The following is a 23961-nucleotide window of genomic DNA, read 5'->3' on the forward strand; positions in this document are numbered from 1 at the left end:
TTTCATTTTGATGATACTGACACTTTCATTGACATCAATACTTGCTTTTGAGGAATGAACTATCCATTTTGAGCATGTGAGAAAAGCATTAACTGTTAATTAATTAGTGTTTTGAGAAATGCACCACAGCGACTGAGAAAAACTGTAATGCACACCATGGGTCTAAAATGACCTACATTCATATGTTGTTTCAATCATGGCTAAGCATTAATTTATTTATTTTTTGCAGAATCTTGAAATGCATTTTTTTTTTGTTTACAATTGCAGGTTTTCATAAATAATCTTGTTTTAAACTCACAAAAATACTTATGTTCATTACAGTTTTTGTAGACAGACAGACAGACAGACAGACGACTTTAGAAATGACATTATTTTAAGTTTTCTCACATGACTCATTTTTGACCCATGTGTGTAAACTTGATGTAGTAATACAAAACCTAAGAAAAAATAAATCTTTAATTTGTGGTAAATGAAAAAAGTAGATATTTTTAATTCAGATGTTCTCAGCCATGTTTGTGATTGTGTCCTTGTGTGATCTGTGATTGCTGTGTGAAATGTGTGTATGGAGAGGAGCGTGTCAGCAGTGGGTGGAGTAACTCTCTCAGTCAGATCTTGCAGAGATGCCGTCATTCAGACATATTCACAAACATGAGGAGAACTGAAGACCAGAGAGAAGAAGAGATGCAAATATTCACCACATTCATGGATGTACAGAAAGGAAGAAAGAAAAGAAGATTTCTGAAGGCCAGAAAATAAGACACGGCTCAAACTAAGAGAAGCACTAAAACAATAAACAAAGACGGCGAAAAAAAACCTCCAACAAAAAACTGGTAAGCTACAAATCTTGTCAAAAAGAAAAGCAAAATGTTTCAGCTATCTTAAGTGACTGTGAGATGTGCACTTTAAATTCTTTAGAAAAATGTATTTTAATATATATCGATTTGCTTTCTGGTAAGGGCAAACCAAAATGAGTTGATTTCTAAAATAGTTTTCATAATCATCAAACTTCACGCTCTTCCAAACCCTTATAAGGTCTTTTTTTTTTTCTCTTTTATTACACAAGATTCAAGTCTGCTAGGAGAATTGCAGACTATTGCTGAATGAAATAAAATAATAAAACCCTCTATAGCAGGACCCCTGTCAACTGTGTAAAAAGTGTTGCATGCAGAAATGTTGCAAACAATTTATTTGTGTTGAATTTAAACAAACAAATTAAATTTAATAATGTTCAACTTAATTTGTTTGTTTAAATTCAGCTCAAATAAATTGTTTACAACCACTTAACATAAAAAAATTAGTAAATCCAAGCAATCATCTTTGAATATTTTTTTTCCAGTGTAATTGATTTGTTTTTAAACTATATTGGAAGAAATAAACATTCAAAATACAATATTTAGTCTTTCTTTATTGCATTTTTTGTTCAATTTGTGTCTTTAGATTTAAATTTTAACATATCTTTACAGTCTGTTCAGCTTTATATGTGTGTGTGTGTGTGTGTGTGTGTGTGTGTGTGTGTGTGTGTGTGTGTGTGTGTGTGTGTGTGTGTGTGTGTGTGTGTGTGTGTTTGTGTGTGTGTAGGTTTTTATGATATGCTCTTACCAAATTAGCCTGATTATTACAGCTGAATTTACTGCACAAATAATTGTGAAAACACATGTATTTCCTGGCTGTTGCAGTATTTCCTGAATTCTAAATGTGATGAAAAAAAGTTGACTGTGAATCATAAAAAAATGAACCTGTTGTCATCAAGTGTTCAGATTTGTGTGCCAGATATATATATATATATACACATTAGGTCAAATTTTAATTAAATGTCAACAAAACAGGTTGGAAAACTTTGCAATTCTTAATGTAATCAATTAACTAATGCTGATAACTATTCCTTTTTCTTACAGTGTGCTGCCTGTAAGAGTCAATCTGTGATAAAGTGCATAATGGTTTGCCCCAAGCAAGTAAATAATACCAGTGTCCTTTAGGATTAATCACTAGGGCTGTGCTATTAATCGAAATCGCAATTTGAAACGTTGCTAGTTAACTGCGAGAGGCTGTGATATGAAAAATATATGTATTATTTAATTTTCCCAGCCCAGAGTGAATGCGTGACTGCCCTCCATACCTGCCAACACTACCGTTTTTCCTGGAAGTCTCCCGTATTTCAGACCCCGCTCCCGCCACCCTCCTGTTTTGTTATTTCTCCCGGAAAACTCCTATAATTTCAGCCACTTTTGGCGCTCATAAACAATTTAGAAAGTCCTTATGCTGCAGGAATTAGGAGGTTTGCTGAAAGTGCAGCTGTTGTGCAGTGAGGGGTTTGCATATTTAATAAGCTACGGCAGTTTGCGTTCACTGAACAGTAAGAATGATTAATAAATCCATATGAAACAGCCCCTTAAAAGTCACGTCTTGCTTTCAGTTTCGGGTTTAGGCATGTTTTGCACTCACACACAAGCGTACCGCGCCAAAGCCCAAGTGAACCGCGCTCTGGTCCACCTCTTCCAACCGTGCCAGGGCCGGCCAAGTGAATCGTGCATGAGCCCGATTCAGATCATCAATGATCCGGGAGCAGGCCTTGGCACGGTTCAGATAGCATAGTGTGAGTAGGCCCTTAGTTTCTGTCAGCTTTGCAATTAATTATAAAAACGTATGAACTATTACATCTCAGAACAATGCTTTGTGTCTAATTCTTATGTTTTGTGGCTAATTCTTAGCCATGTATTAAGCAGGACAACACTATTCAGTCTTATACAACAGTGCTCTGTTTAATGTCAGGCTTTATTCTGTGATAACAACCTCCTGTGTGTACATCAACATATATCACACCTCTCCGCAGCACATATCTTCTCTTGGTCAAAATCTTAAGGGTAGGGCAAATCAACAGAACACCGGCTTTTTCCGAATGAGCTGTTCCCTTAACAGACATCAACTCTTGTGTTCAGTCTGTTGTCACAGTAACAGTGTTTGTCTCTCCAGGGAGGATGTTTGGTACTCTAATTTCACACTTCTGAACATCACAGATGTTGCATTGCATTCTTCAACCTACACCGGATATATGAGCGTGTAAATGTATTTTCTGCAGTCACAGCTGTGCTTGACTCATCAGATATGAGGACCGATTTCTGTAACTCTTTTCAGAACACGGAGAGATGATTTTTACTACTAGAGCCTTGTCTCTGTATCTCCCACATGAGCAATACAGCTCAAGTGTAACCACAACAAGCAACAAGTAACATTTCCCTCAGCAAGGAATCCAGCCTCCATATAAAAGTGCTAAAGATGAGCGAACCATGGATGCAGTCCAACTCTCTCTTGGCTAGAAACACCACAACATGTGCTCATTTGCTCTTCTTTGCATTACCAGATGCCTTTTACACATTTCCAAACTTATTTAATGAAATAATTTCCTGATTTACAATAGGCCACCCAAAAATGAAAAGCTTTGCAACTTTACTAAGTGTTATAAGATTCATTGCTAGATAAAATGCTATTTCAAGAGTTCACACTTAGCTGATGATTGGTAATAAGCTAGTTTGGCATGCTGTTCCGGGAGAGAGCCCCAAGCTCATGAGAGCCTCAAGCCCGAGGCTCCCTCCCGTTGCAGGGCAAGAGGGGAGTTTGAGCTCTGGTAGATCTCGAGGAAACTACCCCCCCCCCACCTCCTGCTGCGTGAGGGTTGCTAAGGTGATGCGTTGCTGACAGAATTGAATCGAATTTGGTGCTAATTTGGTTTAGTCCATTTACTTAAGTGTCATGTTTTTGGGAGGAAACCGGAGGACCCGGGGAAAACCCACGCAAGCACGGGGAGAACATGAACTCCACATGAAAATGCTGACCGTTTGGGTAGGTGCCCGAACCGGAGGCATTTTGCTGTGAGGCTGCAGTGCTAGCCACTGGGCCGCCGTGCTGCCCTGTAGACAAAAGAGGAGGAGAAGGGGTGGAAGGGGGTATTCTTCAAGACGAAGATGACTAAAGGTAAGGTGTTTGGTTATTTATACTTTGTTAGGAATCGTCTGATTGGTGGTTTGTACATTAGCTTGACTCGGGGCCAGCCGTGTCAATCATAAGCACGTGATCCTCTCGAAATTAGTTTATGAATAAACTTCACTTATTAAATCACTTTTTAAAAGGCCACAAGTCATATAGAGCCTTAAAGGGTGGTGATGGGAAGTTCGGATCATTTTACTGACTCGGATCTTTGAGTCTCGTTCATCGAGATGAACGAATCCTTTTCGAGTGATTTCGTTCATTTGGTTCAATTTGCCAAAATATTATTAAAATATTACGAATTGCTTCCAAACACATCTCCAACTAGCCCAAAAGGTTGATCACACGACAAATAAGTCATGAATAGAATATTATAAGAAGGAGAAAATAATAATTCAACGTTTACCTGCTCTTTTGTCTATGATGGTATTGTTGTCTCTCTGCTCAGCTCACCTCTTCATGTCTTCAAATGCCAGGGGTTCGTTCACGTTACACTGACAGTCACATATAATCTTTAACCAATGTGCACAGTCTGAGTCGATAGGAGCCATGATAATTAGTTCACCTTTTGAGTCCTCTGGTTCTCGAGTCGTTCATTCATCACGTGACAGAATGACTCAGACCCAATAGAGGACTCAAGAGATGAACGGATCAGTTCTTTTTTCCGGCTCTAAATGCATATTGTTGGCTTCTTTATTTCCGCGATGAACGACTCAAAAGACCTGAAATGAACGATACCACCTGCACAAATGTGCGCACATGCGGATGAACTACTCCCTGAGAGGACTCGTAGTGTCTGAGTCATATTGAAGATCCGTTCAAAATGAATGAATCGTTCAAGAACGACCCGTCACTATTAAAGGGCTACATGTAGAGATTATAAGCCTTGTTGTTAGTGACACTGATAGCTGATGTGAACTGCAACTTATTGCTTGCACAGAAATATTGTCAAAGGTTTTGGGACATCTGCCTTTAATGACGTCCTAATCTTAATCTGTAGACTTTAAAATGGATTAGTGCACTATTTGCCATTACAACTCTTCTGGGTAGGCTTTCCTCAAGGTTTATGGCTGAACTATACTTTTGCGTTGAGTGATCGCCGTGACCCACGGCATATGTCTTGCATGTAGCTAAAAGCATTTATACTTTTGCATTCTGTTCATGTTGCTCTGCAAGAACACTTCTGAAACACTAGCTGGTTTTATGTAGCTCGTGTCGAGTTTCTTTACGTCTGAAGTTTTGTATGTTTGTGCTAGAACATGCCTCTGAAATTTGATCTGGCACCTTATTTTACAGATTCCCCTTCTCAACTGCCCTCCTCCCCCATCCACTGCTCACTTTCACTTTCTTCTGCAACTCCCCAACCCTCTTCACTTTCGTCCGTGACAACCCCCTGCATTTCACTTTCGCGTCCACCGCACCCCTCTGTTTTCCAACGCCCCCCAATATCACCCACAACCTTCCCCCTACCCTCTCCACTTTCATGCGCAACACCTCTCCCTTCTCGGGTAACAAGCCGGATCCGTTACCTCGATCTGTTCCGGGACCTCGCACTGCCTGTAATGCTACCTTACAGTCAGGGCCGGAGCAAGCTGAACTGCCGCTCTAGGCAGAGGACGATCAAGCCGCCCTCAACCCCCATATGAAAACGAAAGTGACCGGTTATGAAAATGAAGTGAGGTGTTGCGGACCTCTTTTCCGGCGCTCTATGCACGGATATAACGGACGTGCGGGTGCTGAGGGAGGGAGAGAGGGAGGTGTCGCGGACTGGCGGACACCGTCACCGCCCTCTCTATTCTGCCGCCCTATGCTTGGATATAACCGAGGACGCGCGGGTACTTAGGGAGCAAGGGAGGTGTCGCGGACACTGCGCTCTTTATTCTGCCGCCCTATGCGGAGATATAACTGAGGACACATGGGTGCTGATGGAGGTGATGCTGACGCCGCCGTCTCTATTCTATCGTCTATGCACGAATATATCTGAGGGCGCGGGTGGTGAGGGAGGTGTCGCGTACATAACTGAGGACGCAGGTGGTAAGGGAGGTGTCGCAGACGCCGCCCTCTCTATACTGCCGCCCCAGGCGGCCGCCTAGGTCGCCTCTATGGACGCGCCGGCCCTGCTTACAGTACAAGTAGCTCAATCATGCTCATTCGAAGGCAGGAACTGGTGGACGTTCAACAACTTTAATCATAAGGTAAACACAAAACAAAAGTATCCATATGGAGCTCCTCCATGGGACTCCAAACTTGTAAACACTTGCTCCAAAGGGCATTAACAACATTTAGATGAATATAAATCAGGGGTGGTGATGCGCATTAACAACATTTAGATGAATATAAATCAGGGGTGGTGACGCGGTGGCGCAGTAGGTAGTGCTGTTGCCTCACAGCAAGAATGTCGCTGGTTCAAGCCTTGGCTGCGTCAGTCGCCGTTTCAGTGTGGAGTTTGCATGTTCTTTCCATGTTTGCGTGGGTTTACTCCGGGTGCTCCGGTTTCCCCAACAGTCCAAAGACATGCGGTACAGGTGAATTGGGTAGGCTAAATTGTCCGTAGTGCATAAGTGTGACTGAGTGTGTATGGATGTTTCCAAGAGATGGGTTGCAGCTGCGTAAAACATATGCTGGATAAGTTAGCGGTTCATTCAGCTGTGGCGACCCCAGATTAATAAAGGGACTAAGCGAATAATTTGATCCCACAATCAGGATTCAACCTTGTTGTATTCTCATGCTGCTCACTGCCACAGTTCCTGCAGCTCCGTGATGTTGGAGCTCTGGAATGAACTAGACCTTTACCATGTCATCATTCAGAAAGGTCTAACATCACTGCTGCATGCCAGACATCTGAGCTGTTCTATCACAACACAGCCCTGCAAGAGTTTGTGTGTATACATGAACGCATAGTTTGGGTAATCACATGCCTGTGCACATCTGAATCTGTTAGGACAGGATTGTGTGATCTTATTGGAATACTTGGCAGGGATGAATTGAAATGTGTAATGATAACAGACTGTTCATTTTCCATGTGCTGGGAGGCTGTGCAGTCTTGTTTCGCATACAGCTTTTCCCTTCTTCCTTTTTAGGCTTCCCTGCTGAAAAATCAATCTTAAATCAGCCTAAGCTGGTTGGCTGGCTTTAGCTGGTCGACCAGGCTGGTTTTAGAGGGGTTTTGGCCACTTCCAGGCTGGTTTCCAGCCATTTCCAGCCTGGTCTTAGCTGGTTAGGCTGGTCGATGACCAGCTAAAACCAGCTTAACCAGCCTAGCCAAGCTGGGAGTCCAGCCAAAACCAGCTATATCCAGCTTAAACCAGGCTGGTCAAGCTGGTTTTAGCTGGATTTGGCTGGTCATTGTTCAGCCTGACCAGCTAAGATCAGGCTGGAAATGGCTGGAAACCAGCCTGGAAGTGGCCAAAACCCCTCTAAAACCAGCCTGGTCGACCAGCTAAAACCAGCCAACCAGCCTAGGCTGGTTTAAGCTGGATTTTTCAGTAGGGTTTGTTTAAACTTTGCTGTTGATCAGGTCCATCCCTGTATGACTACTTATTTTTGATGCCTACCTTTAACAAAATTTGACCCCTCATCACAAAGCTCAATCATCTGCAGCTGTTTTTGGCCATGGCAGTGAGTTCACTAACTCAAATATCCTTCAGTCATCAGAACTCAATCTAGTAGAGCAGCTTTAGGGGTCATTCACACAGAACATTTTTTTTTTCCTGTCCAATGTGCTGTTATCTACTTTCTTTGCTTAGGTCTGACAATGTGGACAGTTGTGGGTGTGATCTGTCTCTCTCAGTGCATTATGGGTCAGGTGCTGGAGATCAGGTCCAAAGGAGCCCATCCTCAGTTGATCTGCAGCATCCCAGGTTTGCCAGGGGCACCAGGAAAGCCCGGCCCCCCTGGAGCTCGCGGGGAGGATGGCCATATTGGAATCCCGGGAAGAGATGGAAGGGATGGACGGAAAGGGGAAAAAGGAGTGAAAGGAGATCCAGGTAGAGGAGCTATTCAGTATAATGTTTTCTCCCTGCATCTTTGTGCAGACTTTAGCTTTAAAGTACACATGAAGTCAAAACTAACCATGATTTTGTTAGCTCACATTGCTAGTTCTGTGGTAAACAATGTCACTAAGGGTGCTTTCACATCTGTAGTTGGCTTCATTTGGTCCGGACCAAGGGTAATAAATGATACATTGTTGCATCTTCTGCCGTCTTTGGGTCGTTTTCACTCCACACTGCTGGCTTTGGTCCAAATCAGTTGAATTGAACCAAAATGCAGTCATTTGACAAAATCCACATCTCTCATTGGCCAGATGTTGTTGAACATATTTCCTAAACTGCTTATTGATTGGTCAGAATTTACGTGCGGGAAAATGCCAGTGAACTCCCGCAGGTAAACAAAACCTTTTACTCTGGAGGGACGACTGCGCTGGCTGATTGTATCCCTGCCTTAAACAAACTATACATTACGAAAATGAAGCGCGGCCGCGGCTAGAAAACAGTGTTTAATGCATCGCTCGTCACTTCAGGAGGAGACGTGAATTAATTTAGCTAAACTGCGACATGCTCATCTTGCGGAAATACTACCAACGATCCATCAGGTAATGTTTTCCCCTCTCTCTCTCTCTCTCTCTCTCTCTCTCTCTCTCTCTCTCTCTCTCTGTTGGTAAAGCGCTGTCCACAAATATTTTCCTCCATATCCCATAATGCACAGCGCATCGGACTACGGCAGCTGAATTAGTCCAAAATGCGCAGTACTTTTTGCGGTTGGACCTGTTTTAGTACGGATCATATTCTCACCACAAACGAACCGCTCCAGGGTTTGTTTGAAAGCGTACCGAGACCACCTCTTCAAGCAGGTCTCGGTACGCTTATTTGGTCCGCTTTTGGTGCGCACTCGAGTACGATTGCTGCATTCTCACCTGCCCAAACCAACCATACCAAAAGGAGAAACGAACTCTAGTGCGACTCAATCGAACTAAACAAGGCAGGTGTGAAAACACCCAAAGAAAAAAAACATTTGCCCTTGTAAATCTGTTTGTTTTCAGTTAAATTCTCATATTACAGCACAATAGCCTAGTGGTTAGCGCGCGTCAACATATGCAGGAGCACGTCAGGGTGTCATGAGTTCGAATCCTGGCTCGAGGACATTTCCCTACCCCCTCTCTCTCTCCCACTTTGCTTCCTGTCTCAATACTGTCCTATCTAAAAAAGGCCAAAAATAAATCTTAAAATAGAATAAATTCTCAGATTAGGTCTGTCTGAGGTATTGGCCTGGGGTAAAATACTTAATCACGCCCCATCCAGCTGTCAGTTTTGACAATAGAATAGTGAGGTGGAGGAGTCTGTTAGGTTGTAATAACTCTCCCCAAACCATTTTCCCCATCTATCTGAATAAAATGCCAACTTTACTACATCCAATCAGCTCACAGTAGGAAAACAAACCACACCCACTGCTTTCTCATTTAATATTCCATTTCTCTAGGAACTGCGTTACAATAACTGTCACGGCTTCTGGTTCATGCGGACTTTCAGGCTCACACTATGCTGCATGCAGCTGGGGCTCCAATAACATGGTTGAGAAGCACTGTTTAGATCAGAGGTGTCAAACTCATTTTAGCTCAGGGGCCACATGGAGTAAAATCTATTCTCAAGTGGGCCGGACTGATGTGGTATGACAGGGTATATGAGGTCTTTCTCTCCGAGATGGCTGTCAAACTGACGCTGATTCAGGCTTGTGGATTGGATGTAATGTGATGCGTATTCATATAGCATATTTATTGTGTCTGGCCATACAACCAAAGCACTTCACAATCATGAGGGGGGTCTCTCCACACCACCACCAGTGTGCAGCATCCACTTGGATGATGTGATGGCAGCCACAGGACAACGGCGCCAGTGCGCTCACCTCACACTAGCTATTGGGGGAATGGAGAGACAGTGATAGAGCCAATTCTGTGGATGGGGATGATTGGGAGGCCATAATCATAAGGGCCGATTGAGGGACTTTGGCCAGGACACCGGGGTTACACCCTTACTCTTTACCAGAAGTGCCAGGGGATTTTTGATGACCACAGAGAGTCATGACCTCGGTTTAACGTCTCATCCGAAAGACGGCGCCCACTGACATAGTGTCCGCTTCACTTAAACTGGGGCATTAGGTCTCACACTGACCACAGGTTGAGCGCCCCCTGCTGGCCTCACTAACACCACTTCCAACAGCAACCTAGTTTTCCCATGTGGTCTCCCATCCTGGCTACTGACCAGGCTCAGCCCTGCCTAGCTTTAGTAAGTGACTGGTCTTGGGCTGCAAGGTGATATGGCTGTGGCGGATGACAGTTTGCTATTGCACCATCCAGTGGACACAATAGGAACAGCAGTATATTTTATTGAAAAATTGCAGCTCACAGAATCATCTCGCGGGCCATGGGGCGTACGTTTGACACCCCTCATTAATTGGATATTTGCTTTGGTAATTCTCAGATACATAATGACAGGTAATCACAGTGTGATGAATCACACATGGGTAAAAAACTTGTTGAAAATGAACTGATAGAATTTGTTTATCATGTTGAAGACATGCAAAGATCGCTGCATTGTAACATTCCTGACCCCGAATATTGTGACATTCTGAGCATGATTTGTATTACTAATGGCAGGAGTTTCAGCCTAGGCCAGCGCAAGAATAATGCTGTTTGAAAACATTTAGGCTCAAAGTCAACATCTTCAAGAGAGCTGCTTATATGTTGCAGGGATCAGAGGAAGAGTTGGCCCGACGGGAAGAATCGGAGAGCGTGGAGAGCGTGGTTTCATTGGAAAGCGAGGGCCTGAGGGTGATCCAGGAGATTTAGGGCCTCCTGGTCCTTTAGGGCATCTCGGACACAAGGGGGACAAAGGCCAACGTGGCCCTCCAGGAGAACCCGGCATCTGCAAATGTGGAAGTTTGGTCCCCAAATCCGCTTTCTCAGTAGGGATCACTAGCAGCTACCCCACTGAGAAAGCACCTATAAAGTTCAACAAAATCCTCTTTAATGAGGGTGGCCATTACAACCCTGAGACAGGGAAATTCATCTGTGCCTATCCAGGAATATACTACTTTTCTTATGACATCACTCTGGCTGACAAGCACCTGGCCATTGGGCTGGTCCAGAACGGAGAGTACCGGATAAAGACGTTTGATGCCAACACCGGGAACCATGACGTGGCGTCTGGCTCAACAGTGATGTTTCTAAACCCGGAGGACGAGGTGTGGCTGGAGATCTTCTACAAGGACCAGAATGGCCTGTTTGCTGACCCCGGTTGGGCTGACAGTCTCTTCTCTGGATTTTTAATTTATGCAGATACAAACTATATGGATACATTGGCAGAAGACTACAGATAGCGGATACACTAATATCAGTAAATGGTGCTACCTGTGACCAGACCATGCCTGACCATGGATTAGGATGTTTTATACATCACCAACAGAACATAAGACATTATTTACAAGCAGCGGCATTGTAACTTGTAAAACAACTGTAAATGTCTCAAGAACCCTGCATTCTCTATTGACCGATTTCACACGGCCGCCATTATCAAAAGCGAAATCGAGGCTGCGGTGGGAAGAAACCTGGAAGAATCGTTGGGAGTTACTTAGAAACGTTGTTTTCCTGGCTGTATATCTTATCAGCAAAGAGAAAGTGACACAAATTGATCATTTCACCACTGTTTGATTGACCCGAAGGTCCGTTCTGAATGAATGGTGAAAATAAAAAGGGATTTCAGAGCTCATTTTCAGCTAAATTAAGGGAAATGGCACTAGTTAGCTAATGTTTTCTTTCCCAAACACACGTTGTAGATGCCATCCCTGCTGAAAAATCCAGCTTAAACCAGCCTAGGATGGTTGGCTGGTTTTAGCTGGTCGACCAGGCTGGTTTTAGAGGGGTTTTGGCCACTTCCAGGCTGGTTTCCAGCCATTTCCAGCCTGGTATTAGCTGGTCAGGCTGGAAATTGACCAGCTAAAACCATCTAAAACCAGCTTGACCATCCTGGTTTAGGCTGGACATAGCTGGTTTTGGCTGGGCTCCCAGCTTGGCTAGGCTGGTCAAGGTGGTTTTAGCTGGTCATCTCCCAACCTGACCAGCTAAAACCAGGCTGGAAATGGCTGGAAACCAGCCTGGAAGTGGCCAAAACCCCTCTAAAACCAGCCTGGCTGACTAGCTAAAACCAGCCAACCATCCTAGGCTAGTTTAAGCTGGATTTTTCAGCAGGGATTTATCAAACTGGAGGTAATGAACTGAATCTTTCACTATATCAGACTTGTCACGATACTAAATTAAAAGAAAAACCGTCACTTTCCCGCTAACATTTAAGGCACTGTTGATGGCTTTCTTAAAACAGCGCTGATTTGCCATTGTGTTCACGTGCTCAACAGAAATGATTGTGATTGGCCGAGAAGGTCATCAGTTTTTCCTCCACTGTTTACCGAGCACAGATGAGCCGAGCGATCTGCTTGATGACTCGACATCTTCACGCCTGCTTCATGCTCCAGTCTCCCTCTATCTGTGTTTGCACCGGGTGAAGAGCGGTAAACTGAGTGCCAACACAGAGACACGGAACGCAAAGCAGCCGTGAAGATCAGTCGAGTCATCCGCGCTCAACGGTCCTTCAATGTTAGCGGAAATGGACGGATTTAAAACTTCAGTACCGGGACAACACTATTACAGACAACACGAGAGTGTGCTGCAGAGGACTGCAGTGTTTAATCACTCACCGGGTTACATAGACTGAAGCAGGAAAGTGTCCCCACGGTGTTTACATGAGCTGAAGTCAAGGAGGACACTTGAGCATATTACTCTTAAAGAGATTGTCATGTTGTTTTATGCCTAATATGCTTTTAATTGTTTAAATTAAACTTACTAAATAATATTTAAGTGGTTTACAACATTTCTGAAATCTTTTGAACAGCCGGATGTTTGTAGTACACGGCATGTTACTGCAATCTTCACAGTGCTGGTTCTATACTTTCGGGTTTCTTCCCACCGCAGCCTCGCTTTGGTTCTTTAAAATAGCGGCCGCATGAAATAAGCGTATAGAACTGCATAGTATATTGCAAGATTGTTGTTATCACGATAAAAGTATATGCAATATATATATATATATATATATATATATATATATATATATATATATATATATATATATATATATATATATATATATATATATATATATCGCAGAGGTGTATGACAAATTACATTAAGCTACACATAAATTACAAACACTAATGGCGAGAGTCAAGCAAAATGACAAAAGCCAATCAGAGTCAGAATATCTGCCGTTGTTTTTTGCTCATTCAGTCATTCATTTTCCATCAGCTTAGTCCCTGATTTATCAGGGGTCACCACAGCGGAATGAACCACCGACTACTCTAGCACATGTTTAATGCAGTGGATGCCCTTACAGCTGCAAACCAGTACTGGGAAACGGTTTTCACTCATTCATAGTGATTTAAAGACTATGTTTGCACCTTGATGCAGTTTTTTAGTCTGAATAGAATTAAAATACTACAAAATAATGTAAATACACTGTAAAAAAACAGTTTTTTTAATCATATAGTTATTTATAATTCTTATAAAATCGTATATAATAAGATTTGAACAGAGACTCTATTGGTTTTATTGTGTCGATGAGTCACTTCTTGTATTGTGAACTCAGTTTGTCATGGGAGAGTTGTTCTGTGGTCAGAGAAAAGCCATCTGGACTGTTCTGAGACCCAAAGCTGAACAAAAGATTTGTCAAAAAGTGCTCGTAAAAGATTATTATGAAGAAAAATCTGACATGTGTTGTATGGTTGATTTGAAAGCTCTTTTCCCTTTCTTTATGCAAAGATGATTTTGTCAAGAAATATTTAAATACCTTAATGTACAGTTTTTACTGTATTTTACAGCACATCAATGTAGTGTTTTTCTGCGTTTTCTTCACATGAATAAGAGTATAATGGAGTGTTTTTGGAGTTGAGAAAAAATACATGAAAGCCAAAGCTCAGAAGGCAGAAAACACCCTTTTCTGAATTATGATTAAAACCATCTGAAGGGGATCAAATAACACACATCACAGAACATGGAAATATATACTCACCACATCAGGTCCTCTTGCAATCTTTAGAAAAAAATAAAAATAAGATAAATAAATAAAAACTCAACAGCTTTACTGCAGATCTCCGTTGTTTTTCTGCACAGAGGAAGGTGTTTCTAAAAATACAGCAAATGTTTTTTTGTCCAATTTGTTTGTAACAACCAATGACTTCATGTTTTATAGTTCTTATGAGGGTTTTAGTAGGCTATGTGAGTAAAAGAGTATGACACAGTATTTTAAGTATATTCTATCTTTGTAATTTTTTATGGATAAAAAAAAGATGCAAAATTGTTTCTTTTTCTTGAACACAAAATGCACACATATATGAAAGATTAAGCTTCATTCTTTCCAAAACATGTTTAGCAGGATAAATTCTATGGAGAATTTGCCCGCGCCTCATGCTTTTTTTTATTTATTTATTTTTTATATTAATATACGAAAATGAGAATATACAATCACAGTATGTTAACAAGAAATTGAAGAGACAAGAAGAACAACATTTTTGGAAAAAAACAACAACAGATAACAAAAAAAAAAATAAACAAACAAACAAACAAAAAAAAAACAGGAGGGGTAAATACATTACACGTTAAAGAAAAAGATTATATAATTTACAAATTTCAGTTATTTTTTAAAGCCTTTTTGGTGAAAGAGTTAGACACTGTTTCAAAGTAATACTGCATTTCAGTAAGCAAAATATAAAAAAAAAAGGTTTTTGGTTTGAAAATTTACATTTATGGATATAAAATTTTGTTAACAAGACAAGAAGATTAAGAAAATATGTTTTCTTTTTATGTAAAGCCCCCGTTCCATAATCAACAAAACCAAACAAAACATTCTCCCACAGCAAGGAAAATTCCTCATTGTCAAGTCTTTCCAAAGCAACCTAGAGTAATTGCATTGCCAAAATAAGTGAACCAGGGACTCAGGGTGCTGCCCACAAAATGAACAATTAATATTAATATTTTTTTATATTCATGCAGGATTGAGCTCGAGCTGCCGCGTGACGTATCCAGATTTGGGTGATTGACGGGCCTGTGGGCCAATGAGAACAAACGCTGACGTGAAAGGGATGGACCGGACGCAAACCGTAGGTTCGGTTGTAGATTATTTACACCCGTTACCAGGCAGCGAGACGCCGCACCACGGTAAAGCTAAATACAGATTTATTACATTTACTAACTATTTCAGTGGAATAATTCTGAAATCTGGAAAGTTTCTCTTTTGTCTTTTGAGCAGAATAATGTTTATTTCCTGCATCGAGCGACTACAGTCTGCTGTTAATAAGAGATTTCGGCTAACGTTACTTTATAAAAGGCTGTTGCTAACTTTAACTTTACTCAACTAATGCTATGCAGTTTATCCCTCCATTATGAGTGTTTTATTACCGAACCGTGTCATCCAGGAGCTGCTGTGAGGTCCACACTGAAGATCTGAGATGTATTGGGAAGATTTCTGACGTCAGTAAATGCATAACGTTAGAGCACAATGTCATCGCCAGGGTAACTGTTAACATTAATCTGGTTTTATTTTTTTACTATACGTTAACTTGAGTATAAGCTTAGAGCAAGTCTGTTTTACGGCTGTTTCTAAGTTTAAGTTGTCCTGTTGTCCTCAGTGATGTACGAGAGAAAATAAAGAAGAAGAGGAGAGAACTGCAGGAGTCTTTAGGAAAAGTCAGGGATGATAAACAGGTAACAACAGAGTGCGGTATTTCTATGTCAAATATACTTACACTCACCGGCCACTTCATTAGGTACACCTTACTAGTATCGGGTTGGACCCCTGTTGCCTTCAGAACTGCTTTAATCCTTCATGGCAGAGATTTAACATGGTACTGCAAATATTCCTCAGAGATTTTGCTCTATATTGACATGATAGCAGTTGCTGCAGATTTGTCGGCTGCACATCCATGATGCCAATCTCCTGTTCCACCACATCCCAAAGTTGCTCTATTGGATTGAGTTCTGGTGACTGTGGAGGCCATTTGAGTAAAGTGAACTCATTGTCATGTTCAAGACACCAGTCTGAGATGATTCACGCTTTATGACATGGTGTGTTATCCAGAAGATGGAGACACTGTGCTCATAAAGAGATGGACATGGTCAGCAACAATACTCAGGTCGGCTGTGGCGTTGAAATGATGCTCAATTTGTACTATTGGGCCCAAAGTGTGCCAAGAAAAGCTCCCCCACACTATTACACCACCACCACCAGCCTGAACTGTTGATACAAGGCAGGATGGATCCATGCTTTCATGTTGTTGATGCCAAATTCTGACCGGACCATCCAAAATAGAGGTAAAGATGGTTTTATATTCAGACATTCTCCTTAATAATATAATTTCAAAAAAGTATTCTTTGCAAATTCTGAATAGGGAAATCATATTGGCAGCCAATGACTTTCAAAGTACAACATTGTTCACAGTGAATATAGTGTATATATATATATGAATATAGATAGTGTTAATGTTGTTTAGAAGTATACTTGCATGCTACTTCCGATTGAATATTCAAAGAAACATGGTAAACAATATAGAGACTGTTAAATTAATGAATGTAAGAATATAAAACCAACTTCATCTCTATGCATCCAAATGTGTGAGCAGAAATGGAGACTCATCAGAGCAGGCAACGCTTCTCCAATCTTCTATTGTCCAGTTTTGGTGAGTCTGTGTGAATTGTAGCCTCAGTTTCCTGTTCTTAGCTGACAGGAGCGGCACCCGGTGTGCTCTTCTGCTGCTGTAGCCCATCCGCCTCAAGGTTAGACGTGTTGTGTGTTCAGAGATGCTCTTCTGCAGACCTGCTTGTTTGAGTTACTGTTGCCTTTCTATCAGCTGGAACCAGTCTGGCCATTCTCCTCTGACCTTTGGCATCAACAAGGCATTTGCGCCCACAGAACTGCCGCTCACTGGATATTTCCTCTTTGTCGGTCCATTTTCTGTAAACCCTAGAGATGGTTGTGCGTGAAAATCCCAGTATATCAGCAGTTTCTGAAATACTCAGACCAGACCATCTGGCACCAAAACCATGCCTCGTTTAGTCACTTTAATCCCCTTTCTTCCTCATTCTGATGCTCACTTTGAACTGCAGCAGATCGTCTTGACCTGGTCTACGTGCCTAAATGCATTGAGTTGCTGCCTTGTGATTGGCTAATTAGAAATTTGCATTAACGAGCAGTTGGACAGGTGTACCTAATAAAGTGTCCGGTGAGTCTATAATGCACAGTTATTGACTAACGTTTAGGTGTCAAGTTGTAAAGTTGAAGTAAACACTTTTAAACTATAATAAACCAGACAAATGGGTTGAACCTAACTTAGTGGTTCTAAAGGATAGTGGCAAAGTATAGTTAAAGGTTTAAGTTTGGGGTCGAACTGTATTCTTATATAGTTATTTAATATGCCATAAAGTGAGTCATTTTCTGAAGATGCCTGACAAGATTTCATGCAGTGTAAATTGTTGTTACTCTCAATGACTAGTGCTGTCTTCTGTATGTCATAGTTAAAATGTACTAATGTCATTGTTTCAGTAGAAAAAGTAAATTAAAAAACTATTTTGAAGGTACAGTTAACACAAAAAAATGACATTTTCTCTTCCTTTACTTGTCTGAAACCTGAATAAGTTTCTTCTGTTGATATACTGAAGAATCAACAGCCATTGACCTCTATTGTATGTTTTATTTCTACTATGAATGTCATTGGCTGCTATGTCCCCATCATTCTTTTAAATATCTTCTTTTGTGTTCAACAGAAGAAAGAAACTCATAAAAGTTTGTAATGTCTTGACTGTGTGTAAAGGAAGAGGAAATGTTCATTTTCGGGTGAACTGTCGCTTTAAATGTACATAGTGTAATCTTTAAAACGTGCATTTCCCCTCTTGTAAAGGTCCCATGAAGTGCTTTAATAATTGTATTTGATTTTTGACGTAATCTCAACTTAAACATGAAAATAGAACGGGACATAGAGTAGCTCCTCCCCTTTAAAAAACAGCCAATAGCGTTTTCTTTTTGTCACAGCTCTGCTAGTGTGAGTGGTTGAGCTCAAGCGCATTAAACGAACACAAAATGAGAAGCGTCTTGAAGGGGGCGGGGCATGTCAGATACTAGAGAGCATTTGATTGGTCAGAAGATTTAATGAATAACTGAAGTTTGAGGTAACATACAAAAACATAGTTGATCTATATGGGCAAAAGTGACTGCAAGCTTGGGATGTTTATATCAGTGTTATATTTAAATGCAAATTTTATCATCGTTTTGGAGCACACTAGCTAATAAACATTCTTAAAAAAAAAAAAGGCTGAAACTAACATCTAAAAAGGTTTTTTTAATTTCATGGGGCCTTTAACTTTGATCCATGTGTGTATTTCAAAGCTGCTCAACATGTTTGTTGTATTAGCCGTTAGCTTCACACGAGTGCTTGGGTTAAAGCACTGAGCACCTGCATGAACTGCTGTATGTACGTCTGCTGATCTGCTGTAGGCTTTGGTTCCGTCAGACTGGGACGTGTCTAAGGAGAATGAACACACTGCGGTGGAGGTTGGTTCTCTGCTCACCCTTTCTACTTCCTGCAGTGCACTAACACATTCATGCTAGCCTTTGCTTTGGTGTGGATTCTGTCCTGATTTTCAGCGAATGAGCCTTTCATGTAGCTGGTAGCCTTAGTGGCTGCGTCCAAAATACCCAATTACTCGAGTAGGTACTACATTTAATTTTGAATTCACGTAACAACCACTAGAATAGTATGAACTATGTAGTATGAATGTAATTGAAATGTACTGCATCTCGGCTGGCGTCATGGGGCAGCGTAGTATCCTTTGCATGTGCACTACAGAGGCTGCATCAGAAATTGCATACCTCCCTAGTAATATATTGTATGTAAAAGTGTACATGAGCCAAGTAGTATGTCCGAATTCATTGTATTGGAAAAACTGTATGTGAAAAATACCTGGGTAAGCTAGTTCTTTTGGAGAGCTTCTGAAGTGCACATCCAATGGATGCTAAGCTATCCCATGATGGCACCTCACACAGGTAAGAGGGCTTGACAAACCAGTTGTAGAAAACATGCTGTTTGACACTTTGAATTTTGCTTTTGCACATTTGCACCAGACACATTCCTACAATCACAATCCACAATCCATATCTCTAAACAAAAAACAAAGCAAAACAAACACTAGTTATGGTGTGATTCACACAGGTGAGTGGGCTAGACAGACCACCTGCATCTTCTCACTCTCCTCCTTAGCACTTACTCTCTGAGCACTAACAGTTCATATGTATAATCAGCACTTGTTGTGTGTATTGCCTCTTCTTGTTGAATCACTGAATGCCTCCTCAATTCTAAGTCACTTTGGACAAAAGCATCTGCTAAATGCAAATGTATTGTGAGATCTTAAGAAGACCTAAAACAAACTTGTGTTTATATATCTTAAAATGATTTTGTTTAAATATTTTGCAGATGTATTTTGATAGACTAATTAGCCAATTATGACCCGCTTTTTCAATTATTTTCACTTGGACTTTATCTTTTGTTCTCCTAAAATAACATTATCTAATTTTTATGCATTTAACTTAAAAAAACTGTGCATAAACACAAAGGAAACAACTAAATTAAAACTTAAAGGAATAGTTCACTTTAAAATGAACATTTCCTCACAATATACTCAAGCCTGTTTGAGATTCTTTACTGAAGAATTCTGGGAAAAAGGCAGCCCATAGTAGGAATAAAAAAAAAAAACTATGAAAGTAGACGTCTCCTTTTTGTGTTCAACAGAATGAAGAAACTCAAACAGGTTTGGAAGAAGTAAAGGGTGAGTTAATAATGACAGAATTTTTATTTTAGGGTGAACTATCCTTTTAATTTTACTGAATTGCATTACTATCAGATTATCCGAGCTTATTCTTTATGACGTTTTCACTACAAACCTACAAAAATGTCACAGAGTATAGATATATAAAACATATACATAAATATACATAAAAATAACATTTAAGGCGTGTTTTTGTATGTATATTTATACCGTAAGGTTCTTTACTATGATATTTTAGGAGATGGCTGGTGGAAAAGAGGACCCTGGTGAGACACTCAGACACTCATTGATGGCCAGGAGAATGAAGAAAAAGAAGAAGGTTTGCACTATGCTCACTTTATCAACTGACAGTATATGATTGCCAATATAACATGATTTTATTATTATTATTATTTTTATTATTATTATAAATAATGAATTTTTATTGTTGATATATTAATTAATGGGTAGGAAAAGTTAATACGTTTTAATAATGTAGTCAATACGAGCTGATTGGTTGTAGTAAAGTAGGCATTTCATGATGGGGAAGAGTTATTACAGAGTTATGGGGAGTTTGGGGAGAGTTATTACAACCTAACAGACTCCTCCTGCTCACCATTTCTGTTTGTTGTCTAAACTGACAGCTAGAGGGGCATGTTTAAGTGTGTTAGCCCCGCCCACCGCCTCAGACAAACCTAATTTAAGAATTTAATTGACAATAAACAGGAAGTGCATTTGCAGATTTCTATTAAAGATTACAAGTTTGTTCTTACTGACATGCACAGATTAATTGTTCACCACGAAACTAGAAATGGAAGCTGACAAAATCAAAATGTTTAGTTTTGATTTCATGTGTACTTTAAAATGTTAATAAAAACATCAGTCCACTCAGCGATTGCTCTTAAATTACTCCAGGCTTCCTATCAGTTTGATTGTTCTCTATTGCTCCAGCTGCTGAAGGAGAGTGCGGTGGAGTGTATTGCTGATGACGAGGAGCTGACAGCAGTGCAGGACACCAGAGGAGCAGACGGACAACACGCTAGAACTCCAACAGAGCTATCGCCAAGAGGTCAGACAATAGAACCACAACAGATTGCAGACTTCACTATCAGGGTGTCTTAACCCTAGTCAACCAGAGTAGACCGCTGTTAAGTCCAGCTCCAGAATGGCCAATGTGAAGTTGTGAAGCAAACTATTGGCAAGTAAAAACAAAAATACGGGCACTGCATTCAAAAACTGTGTTTAGTGAAAGCGAAACAGAAAACAACTTTAACAAAGAATGTTTTTTTTTTCCTATTTAATCGATTTTTTTTAAAGGGCACGTATTTTACCCCTTTTACAAGATATAAGATAAGCCTTTGGTGTAACCAGTCAGCTTCAGAAAGTTTCAGCTCAAAACACCCATCAGATTATGTATTATATCCTCCAGAGTCTGCCCAATTTGGTGTCTGAATACCTTGTAGCTGTAAAACAAAGGAAAGCTAAAGAAAGTTTTGGCACTTTCAACTGTTCACTTCATCAATGCATTTGGCTGAGGGTGACAGTGGGGCTATAGCAGGGCCGGAGTGGGACTCATTTTCAGCCCTGGAGTTTCAAGCCAAACCGGCCCACCTCAGTTCACGACTGGTTCCAATTCAGTTTCTAATTTCACTATCACGTCTTTTTCAAGAAAACTGCTTCTTTAAAAATTCAAATGTTCAACAACCCTAACAGTATAATATGTCTTTACAATAAAAATGAAGAAAAAAAAAATTTTTACAGGTGAGACTCGAACACGGGTCCGCAGCGTTGAAACGCAACGTGCTTCCCTGGACCACAATGGCGATATAACTGTGGCAATAAAAAATAAGTAATGACTTGTGACCCTTTAGACACAGTAGTACTTTCTTCTGATAGCTCAATCTTTTTCTCCCCTTTTTAGATTTCTGATCAAGTTATGTCAGAATTATAAATGTAGTGAATCATCTGATTTTCATTGGGCAGGTGTATTATTCATTAATAATAATTATTCGAATTCTTATATTTACTAAGGTGCCGCGGTTTGGGGTCGATAGTTACATTACATCATCATCATTAACGTTAGTTAACCTGCAGGCTGCATTTTGCTCACAGGGCTGCGAGAAAATAAATTAAAAAAGCAGCGCTGCGGCAAAATAATGAATAAAAAGAGTAAAGCTATGATCAAATAAACAAATAGATGAAAAAAGTCTGACTGCTGAGAGTGCAAGCAGCTAGGGACACCGGCCCTCACGGCCAAAAAACAGACCGGCCCACCGGGAATTCTCCCGGTCCTCCCGATTAGCCAATCCGGGCCTGGGCTATAGTTATTAGGCAGTAAGTCTATGTAGATCTGAGTGTCATCAGCAAAAATATACATTGATAAATTAGAAGAACACTCCAAAAAAATGAACTCCTGTTCAACCTTTGCATGCTCCCTCTGAGCCAAATAATGAGAAAGAACCAAATCTCCTACCACAGCTATGCTGATGACACTCAGATCTACCTAGCCTTACTGCCTGATGACTACAGCCCCATTGACACCTTCTGCCAGTGCATTGATGAAATTAACAATTGAATGTGCCAAAACTTTCTTCAGTTAAACAAAGAGAAAACTGAAGTCATTGCGTTTGAGAACAGAGATGAGGTTCTCAAGGTGAATGCGTACCTTGGCACTGAAGGTCAAACGACAAAAAATAAGGTCAATAATCTTGGTGTGACTCTGGAGTCAGATCTGAGTTTCAACAGTCATGTCAAAGCAGTCAGTAAATCAGCATACTATCATCTCAAAAACATAGCAAGAATCAGATGCTTTGTTTCTAGTGAAGATTTAGAGAAACTTGTTCATGCTTTTATCAGCAGCAGGGTGGATTACTGTAATGGACTCCTCACTGGTCTTCCTAAAAAGACAGTCAGACAGTTGCAGCTCATCCAGAACGCTGCAGCCAGAATTCTGACCAGAACCAGAAAATCAGAGCACATCACACCTGTCCTCAGGTCTCTACACTGGCTGCCAGTTACATTCAGAATAGATTTTAAAGTATTATTACTGGTCTATAAATCACTAAATGGCCTAAGACCTCAATACATTACAGATATGCTCACTGTATACAAACCCAACAGATCACTCAGATCTTTAGGATCATATAAACTAGAAGTTCTAAGAGTTCAGTCAAAGCAGAGTGAATCAGCTTTCAGCCACTATGACCATCACTGCTGGAATCAGCATCCAGAAATGATCAGATGTGCTCCAACATTAGGCACATTCAAATCAAGACTGAAAACACATCTGTTTAGCTGTGCCTTTACTGAATGAGCACTGTGCTGCGTCCGACAGATTGCACTATCATGTTTTTCTCTTCTTCATTCTTTTATATCACATTTTACCTGTTTTTATGTTTTTTTTTACGCATTTTTATTATTTGTTTTTATTTTTATTTTACTTGTTTCTTTTATTCTTGTTTATGTAAAGCACTTTGAATTGCCACTGTTTATGAATTGTGCTATATAAATAAACTTGCCTTGCCTTGCCTTGCCTAAATACAAAAAAGGATTATCTTTAAATAAACTGCACTACTCAATTGAAATATAAAGATGGGGTGGGACATAGAGTAGCTTCTACCCTTTAAAAAAACCAATAGTGTTTTGCTTTTCTCACAGCTCTGCCAGTGAGAGCGGTTGAGTTCAAGCGCATCAAATGAGAAGAAGGGGGCGGGGCGTGTCAGATACTACAGAGCATTTGATTGGTCAGAAGATTTGATAAGAAACTGAAGTATGAGGAGATGTTAATAAATCATTGATCCATTTTGGTGGAAGTGACAAACTGCAAGCTTTGGATGTATCTCTGGATTATATCTTCTAAATGGGAATTTTTGAGCACAATAGCTTATAGATTTGCTTAAGACTAATATACTGACTAACATACTGCTAATTTCTAAAAAAATGTTTTTTAAAATTCATGGGTGCTCATGCTAACAATCTATGCAGATGCTTCTCCTCATACTGTGATGCGGCCTGGATCCAGCCAATCAGAAAAGACTATGAGACAACGCATGACGGAGAAGCTACGAGCAGCGAAGGTGAAGGAGCAGAGA

General features: G+C 40.6%; 2 protein-coding genes and 1 long non-coding RNA gene across 24 annotated transcripts in view; 2 read left to right on the top strand and 1 right to left on the bottom strand.

Annotated features, from left to right (window-relative positions):
- The first annotated feature begins 494 nt into the window (after nucleotides 1-494).
- c1qtnf7 (C1q and TNF related 7) lies at nucleotides 495-12883 on the top strand. Of its 3 annotated transcripts, none has more exons than XR_015523048.1 (4): nucleotides 495-830; nucleotides 7728-7967; nucleotides 10724-11842; nucleotides 12181-12883. XR_015523048.1 is itself a non-coding variant. In XM_087306410.1 (3 exons), exons 2-3 carry the CDS (start codon nucleotides 7736-7738, stop codon nucleotides 11350-11352), a joined length of 861 nt encoding a protein of 286 aa, XP_087162536.1. In that variant the 5' UTR covers nucleotides 608-830; nucleotides 7728-7735; the 3' UTR covers nucleotides 11353-12883. The 3 variants fall into 3 exon arrangements, 1 of the variants encoding a protein (XP_087162536.1); XR_015523049.1 differs by having other exon boundaries at nucleotides 10724-11832; nucleotides 12194-12883; XM_087306410.1 differs by having other exon boundaries at nucleotides 608-830; nucleotides 10724-12883.
- On the bottom strand, nucleotides 632-9188 carry LOC147831188 (uncharacterized). Its single transcript, XR_015523050.1, has 5 exons — nucleotides 8975-9188; nucleotides 7446-8099; nucleotides 5954-7067; nucleotides 4475-4899; nucleotides 632-3638 (listed from the first exon to the last, which is right to left on the bottom strand). It is a non-coding gene; the product is annotated as an uncharacterized LOC147831188 (long non-coding RNA).
- Nucleotides 12884-15180: 2297 nt separating the features above from the next.
- cc2d2a (coiled-coil and C2 domain containing 2A) overlaps nucleotides 15181-23961 on the top strand; it is a 58992-nt gene continuing 50211 nt past the window's right edge. For 5 of the 20 annotated variants that reach the window (XR_015523039.1, XR_015523037.1, XR_015523036.1 and 2 more), the window contains exons 1-7: nucleotides 15181-15235; nucleotides 15493-15589; nucleotides 15706-15781; nucleotides 18481-18620; nucleotides 20130-20210; nucleotides 20822-20939; nucleotides 23855-23946. Coding sequence is in view for 12 of the 20 variants with exons in the window: in XM_087306394.1 (XP_087162520.1) it covers nucleotides 20133-20210; nucleotides 20822-20939; nucleotides 23855-23946 (288 nt within the window). In the remaining 8 variants the exon portion in view is untranslated. Of the gene's footprint in view, nucleotides 15590-15705; nucleotides 15782-18480; nucleotides 18621-20129; nucleotides 20211-20785; nucleotides 20940-23854; nucleotides 23947-23961 lie in introns of all 20 variants that reach the window. The other 15 variants (XR_015523033.1, XR_015523034.1, XM_087306384.1 and 12 more) reach the window with 6 other exon arrangements.

Source organism: Danio rerio, chromosome 23, assembly GCF_052040795.2.
Source record: "Danio rerio strain M-AB ecotype USA chromosome 23, GRCz13ab, whole genome shotgun sequence".
Taxonomy (NCBI): Eukaryota; Metazoa; Chordata; class Actinopteri; order Cypriniformes; family Danionidae; genus Danio; species Danio rerio.